The following is a 20,718-nucleotide window of genomic DNA, read 5'->3' on the forward strand; positions in this document are numbered from 1 at the left end:
TTCGATGTTCAAAACTCAAAGGTTCATATTATAAAATGTTAAGCCAAAACCCCCAATTTCCTCTTTAAAATTCACAATCCAATTACCAAAACGAAGGTAGATTCATGGAATAAGATCAAAACCAAGTATAGAAAACTTACCCCAATCCTTGTCATGAAAATTGCTCCAAATATTGCCTCAATTCGAGTCCCACATCTCAAAATATGATAAAAGAACCAAAGCCTTGATTTATAGCATTCTGCCCAGTATTCTCGCACCTGCGGCACATTAGCCGCTTCTGCGACGTCGCTTTTGCGACCAAAAATACGTTTCTGTGGAGAAGCACTGGAGGCCTGCCTTCGCACCTGTGGTAGAAACTCTGCTGATGCGCACACGCAGGTGCGAGTCCAAATTGCGCTCCTGCGCTGACGTTCGCTTCTGCGCCCTTTCACACCGCATCTGCGCCTTCGCAGATGCGAAGGAACCTCCGCTTCTGCGGACTCCTGCTCCCAGCAACACCTCTGCTCCTGCGACTACTTTGTCGCTTCTGTGATAATCGCACCTGCACAAACCAACCGCAGGTGCGGTCACACCAGAACCAGCAGCAACCAGTAATGAAAACTTGAAGCAAATGATCTGAAATCAATCTGAAACTCACCCGAGCCCCTCGGGACCCCGTCCGAACATACCAACAAGTTTCATAATACAATACGGACCTACTTGAGGCCTCAAAACACACATAACAATATCAAAATGATGAATCACACCTCAAATCGAAATCTATGAACTTTGAACTTTTCAACTTCAATAACCCGTGCCGAAACATAGCAAATCAACCCGGAATGAACCCAAATTTTGCACACAAGTTTCAAATAACAAAACAAAGCTATTCTAATTCCCGGAATCTCAATCCGAATCCGATATCAAAAAAATTCACTCCCGGTCAAACTTTCCAAAAATTCAACTTCCGTCATTTCAAGCCAAATTCCATTACAGACCTCCAAATTACAATCCGGACGCGCTCCTAAGTCCAAAATCACCCAACGGACCTACCGGAACCATCAAAACTCCATTCCGGGTTCAAATCCACAAAAAGTCAAACTTGATCAACTCTCCCAATTTAAAGCCTCAACAATGAAATCCATTCTTCCAATTCGATTCCGAATAACCTGAATACCAAAACCGATGATTCACACAAGTCATAATACATCATACGGAGCTACTCATACCCGTAAACTACCGAGCGAAGCGCAAATGCTCAAAACAACCGATTGGGTTGTTACAGTCAGAAATTTAATTCAAATATTTTGTAATAACTAAAATTAATTACTCGCCAATGAAGGGACCGTCATTACAGTCTCATCATTATGTTGAATTAAAAGCAATACTAAATTAAGTTTCTGAACTTTATAATTCATGCTGAAGTATTATGATCGTCCATGTAATTTTATCTTTCCTTCAAGGTGCGCATATATATAATTTTCTTTCTTTGTGTTGTCCACATAAACACGAAGAGGTTGTCTTTGACAATATAGAAAAAAGTTTCAATCTTCTTTTTTTCTTTGTATGATCTCACCAAGGGCCTGTTTAAGTCGAATACAAGATTTGCACCAGTCCCTCTTCCTAGAACTAATACCAAATTAACTAAACATCAGTCTTGAAAGGTGGTTGTCTCACACTTTAAAGAACTTTTATTTTTAATAATTGAAGTATCAGTAGTCATAGAAGAAATAGTTTTCATGGACTGATGGAGTTGTCTATCTATGTGCTTCTGAGGGAGTAGTAATTATTGATCCAACAACTTGTTTGAGTAGGATTGAGTTCAATCTCACTACTGGTTGATATATATATATATATATATATATATATATATATATATATATATATATATATATATATATATATATATATAAACGTTTGATCCTTTTCTTTTTGCTTTAAAAAAAGTTTTCTACAAATTCTTTTCAAAATTTGTTTGTTGCTTTTTCAGTATTGTTGTATTTTATTTTAACCAATTGACTTAAATTTGTGAATAACCTTAATTAGAATGTTTGTTGTTGATTTATTTAATTAAAAATTTTAAAGATTCATGGAGCATCCCCTTTTTAAAAGTTCCCCATGAGTTACGGTATTTCTGGTGGATGACACGATACACAAGGTAAAGGTAATTAGTGAATTCGTTAGGTTGTGTTCTTCTTGTATTTTTTTTTTTCTTTTTTCTGTGTGTAATGTTCTTCCTTGTATAGTTGGATTGGTTTTTAGAAAGCTTTTCCCCCAAATTTGCAAGTCTGCATCATAAAATGAACAAAATTCTAAAATTATAATATAATTAATAATCTTCTGTTGTTTTTTAAAAAAAATTATCAAAATTCAGGAGACACTTCTGTCCAAAAATTAGTAATCATATATATATATTATATATCATACTATACTATAAGTGGAACACTTTAAGTCAAAGTTAATTTACCATAATATCCTTTAAAGTTTGATATACTTTTTTGCCCTTGACCCCAAAAAACAAAGCTTACTCCTCAACTTTTTGCGTTATAAGAGTTTAAACAACTTGTGCATCGTGAGTAATGAATTAATGATAGGCGTTCAAGCTTTTATTTACGAGTTAATTGAGCTGTCCATTAATCTTTTTTATTTTCTCTTCTTTTAGCTTCCGTCCGTTACTAAGAGCTTTTCATATCCTTATCAGATTCTATAAACTGCATAGGAAGTTAGGAACGCATAAGTCACTCAACTTTAATCTTTTTGGTCCTCTATCAAATTATTATCTGCTTTTTCCTGTAAAATACTTACTATTTGGTGCACTTCAACACCTTCTTCAACAAAGGTACACTATTTTTATGTTATTTTCTTCATTTTCACTGTCAAAGTAATTTCTTTTCACTTTCCCTTTGAGAACTCTTTATAAGTTTGTATTACTAGACACGTCTTTCAAGATTATTTTTGTAAATAAGAACCAAAGGAGTCTGTATAGAAGATGACCAACAAAAACAAAATGACGACAAAAAGTTTCTTTATTTCCCTTAGTATTATTACAGAATGATAGTAAAATTGTTTAGAAAAACTTAAACTTTTCTATTCTTGCCTTGCTTTTTATCTTTCTTAGCTTTTTCTGCTCTTTCCCTATGTTTCTCCTAAGATTAGGCAAGGCGTCAGTTCTTGCATATTTACATTGATTCAAACTCAGTAATTCTTTGTTGGTTCTCTGTAAGAAACTTAGAATTGAGGTACTTTGATATATATGGATATTGTACCTAATGGACTATATGAACATGCCATTTTACATGGAAAATGCAAAACATCTGAAATAATGATAGAAACATGAAGACTGCAATTAAGGCAAGATTTCGTATTCATATCACACAAGTCATATATCATAAAAAATGTGTTATGCATATCAATGAAATAATATCATGAGATAATTAGTTTTATCTCCGTTATTTTTAGAATGAATTGACTTTTTATTATTTGGCATGGGCGTTCAATTGACAATTTTCTATTAAGGCTTATATTTTTTTTTAAACACTCTTAATAGGTGACTTGGAGTATTGTATCACGAAATTGATTAAACTTATATAGTTTTGTATTAAATGTTATAGTAATAGTAACTAACATAGTGAGTACATTTTAGTTTCACTTGTATCGTAGAAGGCTTGATCTAAAGTTTATCAATTGTCGTGTCATATTTCATATATGACTGTACATATATAATTCAACTTCTTCTTTTTTTGTCATAATCACAGATGCAAGGAATCATAAGTTTGTATCTGACGAAGGGTATCTATACGTATAATTGATTTATATATGTCGATTGAATTTTTTATGTCAGTAACTATTATATATCTCTATAACAAATCACTATTTCTTCTTTGCCGGTTATTTACCCTCAAAATTGGATAACAATTAAATTTATAATGTGGATTTAAGGACACGTGATTTCACTTAATACCGATTGATAAATATGAAGATTAAAGATAGAATTATACAAGAAAGTAAATCAAACCAGTATTTGAGTAGCACTCAACCCTTGAGTTAAAGTATCCTCGAACTCATTGATGCAAGGATGATAAAAACACAATAAGCTGAAGAACAGTGAGCGAGGAAGAAAATTATATTGCTATGTTATCAGTCGTCCCTACAAATGGTTAGAACTCCCCTTTATATAGTAGAGGAATTCTATATATGGTACAATTCTAATTACAGAAGGAAATCCCATGATTAACTAAATAACCGTTCTTGATTCGATCCGTTTCGAGATTTCCGCCATGATCTTCGACCGATCGCGGATATCTCGCTTTTCCGTTATTACGCAATCTTCGGTATTGCTCGATACCTGTCTCGTTCGATCTCGATTGTTGTCGTCCTCGATCTTGGCAGGTGCCTCGAATTCCGATCTCGGTACCTTGTCTTCGTGCCTCGATCCGATCTACTTCGGAGTCGTCCTTCGATGCAAACTCCCGGTCTCGGTCAAACAGTAAAATCGGATGGGCCCGGTTTTAACCGTATACAGATAGTCCCCTCGTTTTTTGGAGTGTAATGACAAGAAACGAATTGAGCCTTCAATTTTCTACCTCGACCTGTCATGACGTCATCCTTGTGACGTAAGCGACGGAAGTGACTGAAACGTCCCGTCTATACAGTTTCCTAGGCATTAAATACGCGTCAGTCGATGGTCGGCCACCACCAATATTGAACCGTCGTTGTGAAATTTATAAGTAGCCCATCTCTCCATTATTTTGAACTTTTACTTTCAGATTCTTAATATTCAAAACTTTTTATATCTTCTAACCTCTTTATCTGCACATCCACGATTTTCACTGCTACCATCCTCTCAAAACACCAAATTATCATCTGCATCTATTTTTAACTTCAAATCCATACAAAAATGGCAAAAACATCAAAGATTGTTCCTCAAAAGGAAAACGCTTCTTCATCGCGGCCGGCCGGCGACAAAACGCCGATGGAGCCACGACCTGAAGAGTGTGTTCCCGGGGGGTATGTTATTATTTCTGACTTCAAAACCGATAAAGTCTCGTCGATTCTTGGTCGATGTGAGCCAGTGTCGAGGTATATATGCTCGATAACTAAAGGGTACCTTAAGCAGTTAAGGAAAGACTACAGCTGGAAAGGCAAAGAAGTAGTGATACCGACCCCGAAAGAAGACATTACCACTCATGTGGAAGGGTTTTTAAGCGTTTACTCCTACCCTTTCACGTTGGGCCCCCTCGACCCCGTCGTCATCGATTTTTGTCATCAGTACCAGATAATCCTAGGCCAAATCCACCCATCCTTTTGGTGAATTGTTATTCTGCTCCGATTCTTCGTGAGCAAAGTCGAGGGGATGCCTTTCACCCTCGACCACCTCATCAGGTTATACAGCCCCCGCCTCTATCAAGGCCGGTTGATAAAACTCCAACGCCAGGCCACCAAAGTGGTGTTATCGAGCATAGACGAGGACAAGGACCGAGGCTGGATGGGCCGGTTCATTCGAGTGAGGACTTCCGACTTAATCTCGGCCGAGAAGATGCCATTTCCTGAGAAATAGAATATGAAGCGTAAGTATAGTTTCATTTTTAATTCTTATTTATTGTTTTGGCCATTTGCTTATTCTCATCGATATCCTTTTCCGCGATGTAGCAGTTTTTTGTATGCCCGGTACAATTCCTAACCTCAAGAGCTGGGTTCAGGACCTAGCCTCGACCTCTTCGTACGCTGAGCGCTCATGGCGCGATTTATCAAAGGGCCGATGGGAGGCCAAAACTCATGGTAAGCCCATTTCCTATGTCCTTGATGATTCGATCAAAATGTCTTTCTTATACTTAACCAATTTTCCTGCGTGTAGGCCTCGACAAAGATGCGGTCATGAGGCCACCGTCTGGCGAGGAAGAGACCTCGGCCCCGGTTCCGAAACCGGCGAAAGACAACAAGAGAAAAAGGACCTCGGCTTCCAAAGATCGAGAACTTAAGGAAAGGACAGCTCATAAGCCGAGGAAGAACACCATCCCTCTGACCGAAGAATCTATTCGGTGTCTGAGGGATGAAGACGAAGAAGAAGAAAATGACGACGGCTCCATACTGGTGGCCCGAGGAAAGAAAACCATCGATGCCCCAAAGACAACTAGATCGATGGTGGTTGATGAGGCTCCGCCTCGAACTGAGGGGATATCGGAGAAGGACTCGGGAAAAGTCCCCGAGTCGTTGGAGATCGAGGATGTCTCCCACCGAAATGAACAAACGGTGGATATATCTGAAGGGACCGGCCTTGAAGCTCTTCGAACTGAGGAGAACGCCCCAAGTGACTCCTTTGGGAAAATAGTAATCGGAGACTCGCCCACTCTCCCTGCTTTTTCCAAGGGGAGATTCGGGAAGCCCAAGCTTTGGGGACCCTCGAGGTAGATGGAGCTCATGAGGGACAGGACCCCTTCCGTGATTTATTTATAAGTATCGAGGATGTTGCCGGCCCGAGTGATGCATCGGGTCTTTTCTTCGAGGCGCAACGAGCCCTGAATCGGGTAAATCTCGATTCCCTTTGTTGATGTCATATTCTTCCATTTTATTCCTAACTTTTTCTCTTTTCATATAGGCTTTAGCTCTACATCAGGAGGCATTTTCCAAGTCTCGGGCAGAGCTGAGCCGATGTGAGGCTGACTTCCGAGGGCTTCCGGAGGAGAGAAATGCCCTCAAACTTCTTAGTGGGCAGAAAGAGGAAGATATCAGAGATCTTCGAGCCGAGTTGGCCAAGGCTCACAAAGATCAGACAGATCTGATCGAGCAGGTAATGAAAATCATAAAAGCTCATGGGCTCGATTCAGGAACGGTGGCTAATATTTCAATCTCACAGTTGCAACAGAAAATTGAGAGGATCGAGCAGTTTCGTGAGGAGGTCGACACAATAAAGGTGGAGTCCTTGGAGTGGAACGAAGGTATGGACCGCTTTGCTGCAGAAAAAGAGACTGCTCGAGCCCAATTATCCTCGGTCGAAAGTCAACTTCAAGGCATGAAAGAGAGGAGCTCGACTCAAGCAAGGAAAATAGAGGAGCTCGAGGCTCGGTTGGCTTCTGAACTTGCCAAGGCCAAATCTGAAGCCGAAAAAGCAAAGGCCAAGGCAAATGCGATCGTGGCCGTATATCAGGCCGATGCTGAAGCCACTCAAGTCCAAGTGAGAGAGGCATCCGAGTCCGCTCAAACTCGAGCATATTGGATTGTTGAACTCGCCAAATGCCAATTCCAGAGGGAAACCCTCAAAGAAATTCACGCTCGGGGTTTTGATCTTACCAATGAGATAGAAAAGGCTAGAGAGTATGAAGCTGAAACCATAGTGCTGGCCACTTCCGATGACGATGATGATGATGGCAGCAAGAGCGGGTCCGAGAATGGGGAGGACCTCGATGTAGAAGAAGCTGCCACCGGAGGAGATCAGGAACCTTAAGATTTTTCACTGTTGATATTTTTGTATAGGATCCCGATCGGACCTTGTAAATATTCATATATATAATGATCTCTTTCCTTTCCTACTTGTCTTTATTTCTTTTATGCCTTGTGAAAGTTTTATTCATAAGTTCGACGCTTAGGCATTTTGATCAAAACAGGACTAGTATAGTTTTTATAATCGAGTGAGAACTTGCTCGAACTCGGAATAGGGTGACCCTTAGGTTTTAATTGAGTGAGGATGATTTCTTCGAACTCAAAAATAAACTGGCATTTTAGGCTCTTGAATTAGGCCGATACGGCCATAGAAAAAAGAATGGCTTTTTTCCCCTTTTCGGCTTGATAAATTTATCGTTTAATCATATAAATTATTTTGTGCCTTAACCCAAAATAAAGGATTTTCTCAAGAGTTCGAACGGTTCCGTACCCATTAGGATTTTCAAGGGTCGATATTATCGAGACCTTTTGTTTCGCAGTGCCTTAGCATAAAATAAAGAATTTGTTCTAGAGCTCGAACGCCTTTGTATCCATTAGGATTTTTGAGGGTCGATATTATCGAGACCCTTAGAAATTTAACCAAGGGTAGCCTTTTTAACCGGTTTATGAAAATATTCGAAGGCCTATTTAATAACGGAAATCGGACGTCTCTGAACCGTGTTGATTTGGCCGTAGCCTTTAACTTGGGATTCGCCTTTTGGGCTTGTTCCCCTATTATACTTCGAACTTGTTCGAAGTATCAGTCCCCGAGTGGGGTGGTCATGGCCTATAAAATCGAGGATTGCCTTTTTAAGGTCTTATGATCTCGAGCTTTAGTAATTCGATCATGTCGGTTTTTTGGACGGCAGTCCCTGAGTATCGGATAAATTATTTGAACTTCAGTTGTGATCGGCCCTTAAGCCAGTTGCCACCATAGATCATAAGTATGAGACTGAAGAGTATAAATTTTAAAACATAGGGTATCTGGTAAGGAAAAATACTTCTTTCAATAAATTATACATGCGTACATGTTTTGCCATTAGGGCTCGAGTAATCTACACAGATACGGTTCATTTGACCGTTTGGTCCTCTACAAAATTTACCTATCGAGACCTTGTCGACACGAAGTATTTTCCTTGTAACTATCCGAGGGTGATGCCTCCCGGTATTCGAGGTTGATTGTAAAGGAGCCTCGGATACTGTTGAATTGCTCTAAGTTAGAACGAACAATGGTAGCCTCCTTAAAAACCTCGCCGTAAAAACCCATTTGGGATAAAAACCGGTCTAAGGGAAAAAGAGTGCAACACGTGATTTCAAACCTAAGGACTGCGTTTGAAGGATCCTTTGATGTCTTTGATTAAACACCTGCAAACGGTTAGTATAAAATATAAATGAAAATGGAGAAGGTTGTACCTTAGTTGTAATATCGTTTGAGGAGTGACACTTTCCAATTATTTGACAATTGTTCGCCGTTCATCGTGCCGAGTTTGTAAGATCCTTTTCTAACGATATCGAGGATCTGATATGGTCCTTCCCAATTTGGGCCGAGTTTTCCTTCATTTGGGTCTCGAGTATTGAGGGTGACTTTTCTCAATACTAAGTCCCCTGTTCTAAAATGTTGAAAATTTTCTCTTTGGTTGTAGTACCTTCCGATCCGTTGCTTCTGTGCGGCCATTCGAATGAGGGCGCTTTCCCGTTTTTCATCTAGCAAATCAAGACTTGTATTCATAGCCTCGTGATTCGACTCTTCCGTTGCATTTCAAAACCTGACGCTAGGTTCCCCGACTTAGACCGGGTTAGAGCTTCGGCGGCATATACTAAAGAGAACAGTGTTGACCCCGTACTGGATTTTGACGTTGTTCGATACGCCCAAAGGACCTCGAGAAACATTTCTCTCTATTTTCCCTTTGCGTCGTTCAAACTTTTCTTTAGATTTTGAATGGTGGTTTTGTTCGTTGACTCTGCTTGTCCGTTCCCGCTGGGGTGATATGGCGTTGACAAGATCCTTTTGATTTTGTAGTCTTCAAGAAACTTTGTTACTTTGCTGCTAATGAATTGCTTTCCTTTCTCGCATACGATCTCGACAGGCATTCCAAATCGACATATAATGTGGTCCCAGATGAAGTCGATAACTTCTTTTTCCATGACTTTTTTGAAGGCATGTGCTTCAACCCATTTAGAGAAATAGTCATTCATAAATAAAATGAATTTAGCTTTACCTGGGGCCGATGGTAGAGGGCCCACGATATCCATTCCCCATTTCATGAACGGCCATGGGGATAGGACCGAATGGAGTTGCTCCCCGGGTTGGTGGATCATTGGCGCATATCTTTGACACTTGTCTCACTTTCGAACGAATTCCTTCGTATCTTTTTCCATATTGTCCCAGTAGTATCCTGCTCTGATGACTTTGTGAACCAATGATTCAGCACCGGAATGATTTCTGTGAGTTCCCTTGTGAATTTCCCGTAAGACGTAGTCGGTGTCTCCTAGACCCAAACATATCACCAATGATCCATCAAACATATCCCTTAGGATCCGACGGAAGCTTTTCGTTCTTTAGGTACTCGATATATTTATTCCTCCAATCTCAGGTCATACTTGTAGAGTTTATTTCGGTGTGGCCTTCTTCGATCACTGACCTCGAAAGTTTCACGATAGTCCCCGCGCTAATTTCGTTGTCTTCAACTGATGAGCCCAAATTTGCGAGGGCATCGGCTTCGCTGTTTTGCTCTCGAGGTACATGTTGTAGGGTCCATTCTTGAAATCGATGTAATGTCACCTATAATTTATCTAGGTATCTTTGTATTCGATCATCCCGAACCTCGAAGGTTCCGTTGACATAGTTTACCATAAGTAAGGAGTCACATTTGGCTTCGATGACTTCTGCTCCCAAACTCTTAGCTAGCTCAAGACCTGCAATCATGGCCCCATACTCTGCATCATTATTAGTTAACTTGAAAGTTTTGATAGATTGTCTAATTGTATTACCCGTGGGCGGCTTCAAAATGATGCCTAGCCTGAAACCCTTCACGTTCGAAGCATCGTCTGTGAATAGGGTCCACACCCCCGATGTTGTACCCGATTTTAATAATAGTTCTTTTTCGACCTCAGGTACGAGGGCTGGCATAAAGTCGGCCAAGAAGTCTGCTAAGATTTGAGACTTGATGGTCGTTCGGGGTTGATACTCAATATTGTGCCCGCTGATTTAGACGGCCCATTTGGCCAATCGGCCCGAAAGTTCGGGCTTGTGCAAAATATTGCAAAGAGGATAAGTGGTCACTACACAAATTGGGTGACATTGAAAATATGGTTTTAATTTCCTAGAGGCGCTTATTAAGGCAAGCGCCAACTTTTCTAAGTGTGGGTACCGGGTCTCGGCCTCGCCTAGAGTTCAACTAACATAGTAAACAGGAAATTGCGTACCTTGCTCTTCTCAAACTAGGACTCAACTTTCCACGATTTTCGAGACTGCTAAGTAAAAGTAGAGTTGCTCGTCTGCTTTTGGGGTATGAAGCAGCGGAGGGCTCGAGAGGTACCGCTTTAATTCTTCCAATACTTGTTGGCATTCCGGGGTCCATGCAAAATTGTTCTTCTTTTTGAGCAGCGAGAAGAACTTGTTACTTCTATCTAAAGACTTTGAGATGAATCGGCCTAGGGCGACTATGCGCCCTGTTAATCTTTGTACGGCCTTAACATTATCCACGACTGTGATGTCTTCGATCGCCTTGATCTTATCGGGGTTGATTTTGATACCCCGATTTGATACCATAAAGCCGAGGAACTTGCCGGAGCCGACCCCGACTGCACACTTCTCCGGGTTGAGTTTCATGTTATATTTCCTTAGTATATCGAAGGTCTCCTGCAAATGTGTCAAATGGTCCTCTGCTCACAGGGACTTAACTAGCATATTGTCAATATAAACTTCCATTGACTTACCTATTTATTCTCCGAACATTCGATTTACTAGGCGTTGATAAGTGGCACCAGCATTTTTTAGTCTAAACGGCATTACATTATAACAATAGGTGTCGTACTTAGTGATGAACGAAGTCTTTTCCTGATCCTCCGGGTTCATTTGTATTTGATTGTACCCGGAGTAGGCATCGAGAAAACTAAGGATCTCGTGGCCGACCGTGGCATCGATCATGCGATCGATATTCGGCAGAGGAAAAGAGTCTTTAGGATATGCTTTGTTTAAATCTTTATAATCTACGCACATCCTAAGTTTATTTCTCTTTTTATGGACTACGACTACATTTGCTAACCATTCGGGATATTTTACCTCCTGAATGGATCCTATCTTGAGAAGTTTGGTTACCTCGTCCTTGATGAATGCGTGTTTTACCTCGGACTGGGGTCTTCTCTTTTGTTTTACTGGGCAGAACCTTGGGTCCAAGCTCAATCGATGTGTAGTGATTTCCGGCGGGATCCCTGTAATATCTAAATAGGACCAAGCAAAACAATTCATATTATTGATAAGAAATTTAACGAGTTTTTTCCTGAGCTTGGGGGTTAACCCTGTTCCTAGGTATACCTTTCGATCGGGTAGATGCCCGATCAGTATGACCTATTCTAGCTTCTCGACAGTTGATTTGGTGGAATCGGAATCCTTGGGGATTACGAAGGATCCAAGGATCCAATAGTCATTGTCCTCGTCTGTTCCCTGCTCCTCCGATTGAGTCGAGGCTAGTAGCTGTGGTTGCTATTTAGCTTCCTGTTTTCCTTTAGATTCCGATCATTTTGTTGACAAAAGTGCCGATACCGGTATCACTTCGTCGACCGCGAACATCTCTTTGGCAGCGTGCTGTTCCCCGTATACTATTTTTACTCCATCCGGTATTGGGAACTTCAACATTTGGTAAAGTGTTGAAGGAACTGCCCTCATATTGTGAATCCAGGGTCTTTCGAATAGGGCGTTGTATCTCATGTCGCCTTCAATCAAGTGGAACTTGGTTTCTTGAATAGTCCCAGCTATATTTACTAGTAAAATGATTTCTCCTTTAGTCGTTTCGCTTGCCATGTTGAAACCATTGAGAACTCGAGCTGCGGGCACGATCTGGTCTTGTAAGCTGAGCTGCTCCACAACCCACGATCGAATAATATTGGCCGAACTTCCTGGATCAATTAAAACACGTTTAACCTGAATTTTATTCACAAGGATAGAGATTACCAATGCATCATTGTGGGGTTGTGATATTCCTTCTGCTTCCTCATCGTTGAATAATAAAGTGCCTTCTGGTGTATAGTTTTAAGTTCATTCTTCCCTGGTGATCGATACCTTAGTGCGTTTGAAAACAGGCCCTTGTGGAATATAGATCCCACCAACGATCATGTGAATCACGTGTTGTGGATCTTCATGCTCATTTTTTCTATCTGCATCCCTATCTCTAAAATGATTTTTAGCTCCGTCGCTCAAGAACTCTCGTAGGTGACCCTCGTTGAATAGCCGGGCCACCTCCTCCCTTAGTTGTCTGCAGTCTTTGGTTCTGTGACCATGTGTACCATGGTATTTACATATTTGATTGGGGTTCCTTTGGGATGAATCGGTCTGTAGGGGCCTGGGCCATCTAGTATCTTTGATTCTCCCAATAGCTGACACAATACCTGACACGTCGATGCTGAAATTGTATTCTGATAATCGTGGTGTCTCTGTGGTATCGACACATTTATCGAAACCATTTTTCCTCATGTTCCCTCGAGAGCTCTGTCCTCGATCGTTCCTTCGATCATTTCGGATGGGATTGCGTCCCGAGCCATTGTTTCTACGATCTGTATTGTATGGCTGATATCGGTTTCTGTTGGACCGAGGTTCTCTGTCAATATCTCTCTGAGTTCTTCCAACAGGCCTGATCGGATAAGCGGAACCAGAAGGAGTCCCTAATTGATCATCCTCGACCCTGATTTTCAACTGGTATCGATTATGTACATCGGCCCAAGTTACCGCTGGGTATTCAATTAAATTCTGCTTTAGCTGTCGTGAGGCCACCGAACTTTGATCGTTCAAACCTTGAGTAAAAGCTTGAACATCCCAATCGTCTGTGACTGGTGGTAGTTCCATACGTTTCATCTGAAACCGAGATACGAACTCCCTTAACATTTTGTTATCTTTCTGTTTTACCTTGAAGAGGTCCGACTTCCTAGTCGCAACCTTTATTGCTCGGGCGTGTGCCTTTACGAAAGAGTCTACAAGCATGGCGAAGGAATCGATGGAATTAGGTAGCAGATTGTGATACCATATCATTGCCCTTTTTCGATAGAGTTTCTCCAAACTTCTTAGTAGAACCGATTCGATCTCATCATCTTCTAAATCATTTCCTTTTATCGCACATGTATAGGAGGTGACATGCTCAGTTAGATCGATGGTCCCATTGTACTTGGGGATTTTCGGCATGTGAAATTTCTTCGGAATGGGCTTCGGAGCCGCACTCGGGGGGAACGGCTTCTGCACGAACTTCTTCGAGTCCATACCTTTCAAAATTGGTGGTGCTCCAGGTATTTGATCAACCCGGGAGTTATATGTCTCTACTTTCTTGTCATTTGCCTCAATTTTCTTTTCTCCCATTTCAATTCATTTAGTGAGCTCCTCAAACATTTTCATAATGACAGGGTCAGTCCCCGATTCATTGGCACTTGACCTTTTCGGCACTGGCTCGGTCTTGTGAACGACTTCAGGTTCTACCCCACTCGGCGCTCGATGTTGATTTTGTAATTATGCTATAGCGGCTTGTTGAGCCTGTAACATTTCAAATATCAATTGGAGGCTAACTCCACCATCTCCTCCGCCCTGCGTACTTCGACCACCAGATCGACCTTCCCTGCATACGCTACCTTCGGGATCAGCGCCCAAATTTGTATTTAGGGCGATATGTGAACTAACGTCGATGGGGTTTACAATGGGTACTCCCTCAAGATCAGCCTGAGGCACCTCGATTTCTGGGGCGACTATATTGTCATTTTTCCCGTGAAATCCAAAACCGTTGTTACCGTGTGTGGGTGTTGTTTGTTAGTTTGACATACTTTTTCCTGAAAACAAAAACACTTACAAGAACAAGCGTAAAGTAGTGTGTGTTATCGGAATCAGTGTTAAGAAATCACTATTATCCTTAGCCCCACGGTGGGCGCCAAACTGTTTACCCTCAAAATTGGATAACAATTAAACTTATAATGTAGATTTAAGGACACGTGATTTCACTTAATACCGATTGATAAATATGAAGATTAAAGATAGAATTATACAAGAAAGTTAATCAAACCAGTATTTGAGTAGCACTCAACCCTTGAGTTAAAGTATCCTCGAACTCATTGATGCAAGGATGATAAAAACATAATAAGCTGAAGAACAAGAGTGTGAGCGAGGAAGAAAATTATATTGCTATGTTATCAGTCGTCCCTACAAATGGTTAGAACTCCCCTTTATATAGTAGAGGTATTTTATATATGTTATAATTTTAATTACAGAAGAAAATCCCATGATTAACTAAACAATCATTCTTGATTCGATCCGTTCTGAGATTTTCGCCATGATCTTCGACCGGTCGTGGATATCTCGCTTTTCAGTTATTACGCAATCTTCGGTATTGCTCGATACCTTTCTCGTTCGGTCTGGATTGCTATCGGCCTCGATCTTGGCAGGTGCCTCGAATCCCGATCTCGGTACCTTGTCTTCGTGCTTCGATCCGATCTACTTCGGAGTCGTCCTTCGATGCAAACTTCCGGTCTCGGTCAAACAGTAAAATCGGACGGGCCCGATTTTAACTGTATACAAAGGTGTACACCATAAAATTGGCATTGATCTATTAGCCATCTTAATGAAGTCATTTATTGATTGAATTTCTATACATCTTCTACAAAATACTATTTTCAGTCGACAATAATTTTGTGATATATATATATATACAACTGTAGAAAGGCAGAGGTTATAATTTATTAAAGACATGGGACAAACTTTAAGATGTGAAGCATTTATAACCATAGTTGATGTTGCTTAAACTATCTATTGTAGAAATATCACGAACTAGAAAATTATTAAACCGAATGTATATTTGATATATTAGAAGCATTGCATAGGAAAAGGTTATGTCAATTCGTTGATTGTGTACAACTACAAAATTATAATAGTGATGGAAGTAATAGAATATTATATTGTTAAAGAAATATTTTTTCTCTTGAAAATGAAGGATATCCATCCAACTTCAGCGATTACAATTTCAGGTAAGATGCTCTTTGAGAAATAATAAATATCGACAGTAGATAAGCTTACCATTCAAAAATTTGAGCTTGTACTTTTTTCTTTCAAATTTCGTATAATTCACCGTATACTTATTGTAAACTATCTATTTTTTTTTAAAGATAGTTTATATTAAAAGTGGAAAGCTCCTTAGTATAAAGTTAAATTACCTAAATGCCCTCTACTTAAACACTACTTTAATAATATTTTTGTACAAAAATGTAAATATATATTTCAACCTAAATATCCTATTTATCTTTGTCCTCAGTTTTTTTCTTTTTCCCCCTATTTTGATTTGAACGATATTTTGAAAAAAAATCCCAAAGCCACCTCTGTAAAAGTTGGGTTTAGACTAGGAATATTCGAAAAGTCATGACCATTACAGAAACGAACAGTTAAAGAAGCATTTCCGTTACAATCTTTAATGCCTCATCAATTTTTCATAAAATGATTTTTCTTATAGTTGGATCTGTAATGATCCATTCCCTTATACAAATCATGTGCCAGTTCTTTTGTGAAAGAATAGCCAAGGAAATGGTCGCCCAGATAAACTTCATCTCAAGTACAAACGGAAGCGCGCTGCATGTGAATTGCCCAAGTGCATAATACTTGCCTATATCTCATGGTATTTTATTTGCGCTTAGAATTCCTTTTTCCCTTTTGCCTTTGGACTTATTTTGGACATATTTGAAGGATTGGATTTTCTGATCAAGTGGGTGAAGGGGAAGAAGATAATGTCTGCAGGGGACTCTTTGAGCCTTTAACCAATTGCAATCACTCACATACATGTAGCTAGCATGTGCAAAAACGAGATGTAAGAAAGGAGCAGATGAGGGTTCATATCCCAAAAATTTATCGCTTACCGTAGAAATTGGATTGTTGTATTGCGTAGTTCATGTAACTCGAGTTTAATTTAATCCTTTAATCTTAAATTTTGATTGGAAGCCATCTTTTACTTCTAATTCTTTTGATGCATGTTGATTTATCTGTAATCATGTCTTTGTAATATTTGGCCGACGTGCAAAAGTTTGATTTCTGATGCTATATATGATCATACTTCTATTGTTGACCCATTGCAAAGACAGAGAAAAATGTTCTTTATAATTTGATCAGGCTGCCATTGGTTTGGTGACTCTGTTTACATTGGATCAGGCGACCGACAAATAAATCAATAAATCAAAATTGACTTCGAAGATGGTATACTCTAATAATAATGTGCAAAGTCTCTTTTATATGGTTTTCTTCCTTTCTGGTCTCTTTACGTACAAAATATGTTGCAGACAAATGTATTATTTGAAATATATATTTCTTAATACATGTGCATCATGTATGTTATTTCGTGATTCCATCCAATTCTGTGGATTTGATAGACAAATTGTTGTCAGTATATATAGCAAAGTATATTCCTTAAAATAGAGAAGAAAACTATTAAAAGGCATATACATAAAATGTTGGATGTATGGAGTACTCGGCATGATAACTCAGCACAAAGTAGTTTGATAATTTGGATGTCAATACATGGTATTCTCTCTTTATATACAATTCAAAGACAACCAGCACTTTGTACTACTCCTGGCATTTCCCATGGGATTCTTTCTCTTTACAATATTAGATCTCTTTTACTTTCAATTATTTTATAGAAAGTACCTCTCCTATTATTCTTTGCTGCGTGAGCGTGAGGGGTACAATGTCTAAACTCTAAAGGGCCATATGGTTGTCCTTTATTATGTCAACCCTCAATCCGTACGTATGGACTTTTGAGACTTACAAGTTACAACTCATGAGTGAAGTGGCTGCCATGGTAATTATGAATCAAGAAAACTCAATTTTTGGCGTTGCATGCGGCGAAAGAAAAAACTGTAACTTGCCGAAAGACTAGTATATTTTATATACATAGAGAGAGAAGGAAACTAAAATAATTAAAATAAGAAAAAGAGAGAAAAAAACACCACCCTTAGAAGTTAAAATTCACCGAATAATTGTGTCACTTCAGAAAAAATAAAAAGTCCTAACACTAGAAACCTTGATTTTTACCCTTACCGTTCTTTCATAAATGTACAAGAAAAAAATTACTCTTGCTCTCTCTAGAAAACTCTTTGAAATCATTTCACAGGAAAGTTGGAAGTAGTTTTCCTACGCTTTTCTTTGCAGGATTTATTTTCCTATGTAATTCAAGTACGATCACAAATTAACCTTTACGGTATAGTTCATGTTTATATACATGTAATTATATGGGAAAGGATCTCCTCCAGTACACTACTGGTGAAACAAATACATTGAGTTTTGGAAGAGTGTGCTCTGGATTTTCCTTTTACTGGGTAATGGGAAGGAATTCACCCTTGTTTGGTTTGTTAAAAAAATAGTACGGAAATGAAAAAGAAACACAGCATTTTCAGTATGTGTATCCACCTAATTTCACTCTTTTTTTAATTTTGCCCATCACCGGTGGTTGTGATGGAATATATAGAATTTATCTGTCTTTTATAAACCTAATAGAGGTCTCAAGTTCAATCTCTGAAAATGACCCTATAATAGACCTAAGTGTGCCTCTCAAGGGGATAAGGTACACCCTTTTGTGGGTTAACAGAGACTCAAAAGATGAGAACCTTCCTCCTCGTAGCCGCAAGCCTAATTTTTAATTGGACCCTATAAAATTTTCACTCTTCTTTTGGTATGGAAAAATTACTTGCTCCCAACTTTCTCGTACTCTCTCCGGACCAAAAAGGATAAATTTACCTTCTCTAATTTTCAAAGGTTAAATGTGAAATCACTGCAATGTATGAAAATTATGAAAATAAGAGACCAGTAATGATGTGAAAATTTATCTTCCAGAGGATTCAAACACCTTGGATGAACTATTTGTCTAACATTTTAGAACATAAGAAAAGTTTAAAAAAGGACCTAGTTGTAAGTTCCTAATACAACAAAGATGATTACAGCACCATCAATAATGGCCACAGGGAAAAGTTCATTGCTCATCTTCAATCAAATACCTTGAAAAAGGCTTACTCAGTTCAAATATTATGCTATAGCCACCCTGAAATTTATTAATAGTGAGCAAAAGAGTAAGTTTATGTCAGCCGTTTTCTAAATATCGTCCAGACTATTTTACTATTTTAGTAGTTTCTTGTATATCCATCTCTGTAATCATTCTGCCTTATTGCCCCAGTGAATTCAATTCTATGCAACATCTGCAGACATACACCAAACTGCACATTCAGAGTAAAAGAATAGAATAACATGTTAGTTATAAGGTTTGAATTATAGAAAATACAAGTACTTAGAATGACATGTTAGTTGTAAGGTTTGCAATGCAGAGTTATCAGTTGCAGCATACTAAAAAGAAAAGATATGAGAAAGATTTCTACCTCTGAATAGCAATGGGAAGGAAATTGCCACAGTGGAGAACAAAAGAAGAACATGTTTGAAACTTAAGCAGATTCAACCAACCATGGGACAAACAATTATTTGACTTCAAGGCTGCATTTAGGCTGCAAGCAACAAGATAATGCAATAAGTTAAAGATAAAAACCATTCAGAAACAGGCATAAATTCATTTATGAGCAAAGGGTTCTGTTAGAGACCACACATGCTTTGACATCTAATTTAGTTAGTCAACTAATTAAGGCTTATAAATATCAGACAAATGGGGATAATGAGATATGCTTAACTTGAAAATTGAAACAAATCCAAGAAAAAGACATTTCTTCTCTGTTGATCTTGCTTCAACTACTAAAAGGAAGGAAATATACAGCAGATAGTTATTACTTAAAGGCAAACCCTGGAACATTTTAAGCCAAAATGAGAAGAAACACATTTTTCTATGATGAGGTTATTAATAGTCTGGAATCCTAATTTGAAATCATTCTAACTGGGAACTTTACATATAGGTCCCTCGTCAGTTATCTAATAAACAGTGAGGTCATCACATCATAGAACTTTTCTGGTGCTGAAAAATACTGCACTACTCAAATTGATACTCTCATTCAACCGTCTTTCATATTAATTCTTTATCAATTCACCTGCACAACGTTTTAGAAGTAATTCCTAATAGAACCTTCTTAAACTTTAGCAGAATGAAAGCGAATCAAAATGTTGACATTAATCACAAATCTTGGTCAAACCAGAGTGCTTTTTGGTGAAGCAGTTCCAAACACATATTAGCATACAATTGCGGACTCTCTCGGCCAATACAAAATGTTCAAATATTAGAGCTCATCTAAACAAGTCCTGAGTACTCCAATTTGGCAAAACCTGCTTAAAAGTAGACCCTGAATTCTTAGGCAACTATACAATGTCACGACCCAATTTCACCTGTAGGTCGTGATGGCGCTCAACACTACAGCTAGGCAAGCCAACTAGTGATTTAAACACATATTCAACTCTTTAAAAATTTAACCGATTAATTAAACTCTTATAACTTGCAAGAATTAAGACAATATAAAAAGATCTGGTAAATAAAAAAAAATACAGGAATAGAATTAAATCCAAAAATTCTACTAGTGTGTGCCAAGACCTAGTGTCACAAGTGCATGAGCATCTAGTATATTATACAAAAATTCTAAATATTGTCTGAAATGAAATAGACAGAATAAAATTTCAAGAAGAGGCACTAGTTGCTGCAGAACGGCTCAGAAAGGTAGCTCACCACTAAGCCTCTGAACAACGTGGGTGCGCGCTCATAGGTCCAACTATAGCACCTGTCTCAGGTCCTGCACAAAAAGTGCAGCAAGTGTAGCATGAGTTCGTAAACAACATGTACACAGTAAGTATCAAGCCTAATCTCGAAGAGGTAGTGACGAGAGGTCGACTTTGACACTCACTAATGGTCAATAATAATAAATAAAATAAAAATAGAAATATTTAAATCAACACGATTTATAGAACTAACAATAATTTTCTTTAACCAGCAGAAATAATTAAATTCTTTCAAATACGACAATTCCCAATTTATTTAACTTCACAAGCTGCAATTAAAATATCAAGGTATCATGTAATTATTATTATTAGGCACGATTTCTGCCGAGGTCGTACGACCCGATCCAGAGTGTCGTGTACACTACCGAGGGACGTGCGGTGCGATCCATAGATGC

At 38.9% G+C, this 20,718-nt stretch overlaps 2 protein-coding genes and 1 non-coding gene across 3 annotated transcripts; 1 reads left to right on the forward strand and 2 right to left on the reverse strand.

The window, feature by feature from the left end:
* Positions 1 to 4,876: 4,876 nt before the first annotated feature.
* On the forward strand, positions 4,877 to 7,420 carry LOC138900016 (uncharacterized). The gene is made up of 3 exons (XM_070186715.1): positions 4,877 to 5,042; positions 5,834 to 6,306; positions 6,575 to 7,420. Exons 1-3 carry the CDS (start codon positions 4,877 to 4,879, stop codon positions 7,418 to 7,420), a joined length of 1,485 nt encoding a protein of 494 aa, XP_070042816.1.
* Positions 7,421 to 12,133: 4,713 nt separating this feature from the next.
* On the reverse strand, positions 12,134 to 13,495 carry LOC138900017 (uncharacterized). Its single transcript, XM_070186716.1, has 2 exons — positions 12,677 to 13,495; positions 12,134 to 12,538 (listed from the first exon to the last, which is right to left on the reverse strand). The coding sequence occupies exons 1-2, from the start codon at positions 13,493 to 13,495 to the stop codon at positions 12,134 to 12,136; spliced, it is 1,224 nt and encodes a 407-aa protein (XP_070042817.1).
* Positions 13,496 to 18,434: 4,939 nt separating this feature from the next.
* LOC104117453 (uncharacterized) lies at positions 18,435 to 20,285 on the reverse strand. The gene is made up of 3 exons (XR_011411605.1): positions 20,274 to 20,285; positions 18,994 to 19,116; positions 18,435 to 18,834 (listed from the first exon to the last, which is right to left on the reverse strand). It is a non-coding gene; the product is annotated as an uncharacterized protein (transcript).
* Positions 20,286 to 20,718: the final 433 nt, after the last annotated feature.

Source organism: Nicotiana tomentosiformis, chromosome 10, assembly GCF_000390325.3.
Source record: "Nicotiana tomentosiformis chromosome 10, ASM39032v3, whole genome shotgun sequence".
NCBI classification, from domain to species: domain Eukaryota; kingdom Viridiplantae; phylum Streptophyta; class Magnoliopsida; order Solanales; family Solanaceae; genus Nicotiana; species Nicotiana tomentosiformis.

Excerpts from the sequence above, each read along its gene's own strand:
- LOC138900017 (XM_070186716.1), bottom strand. The coding sequence starts at position 13,495 with ATGTTAAGGGAGTTCGTATCTCGGTTTCAGATGAAACGTATGGAACTA. Across the intron at positions 12,539-12,676 it reads CTGTTTTCAAACGCACTAAG|GTTAAACGTGTTTTAATTGA; the intron begins GTATCGATCACC and ends AATAAAATTCAG.
- LOC138900016 (XM_070186715.1), top strand. The coding sequence starts at position 4,877 with ATGGCAAAAACATCAAAGATTGTTCCTCAAAAGGAAAACGCTTCTTCA. Across the intron at positions 5,043-5,833 it reads CTCGTCGATTCTTGGTCGAT|GCCTCGACAAAGATGCGGTC; the intron begins GTGAGCCAGTGT and ends TCCTGCGTGTAG. Across the intron at positions 6,307-6,574 it reads GTGACTCCTTTGGGAAAATA|GCTTTAGCTCTACATCAGGA; the intron begins GTAATCGGAGAC and ends CTTTTCATATAG.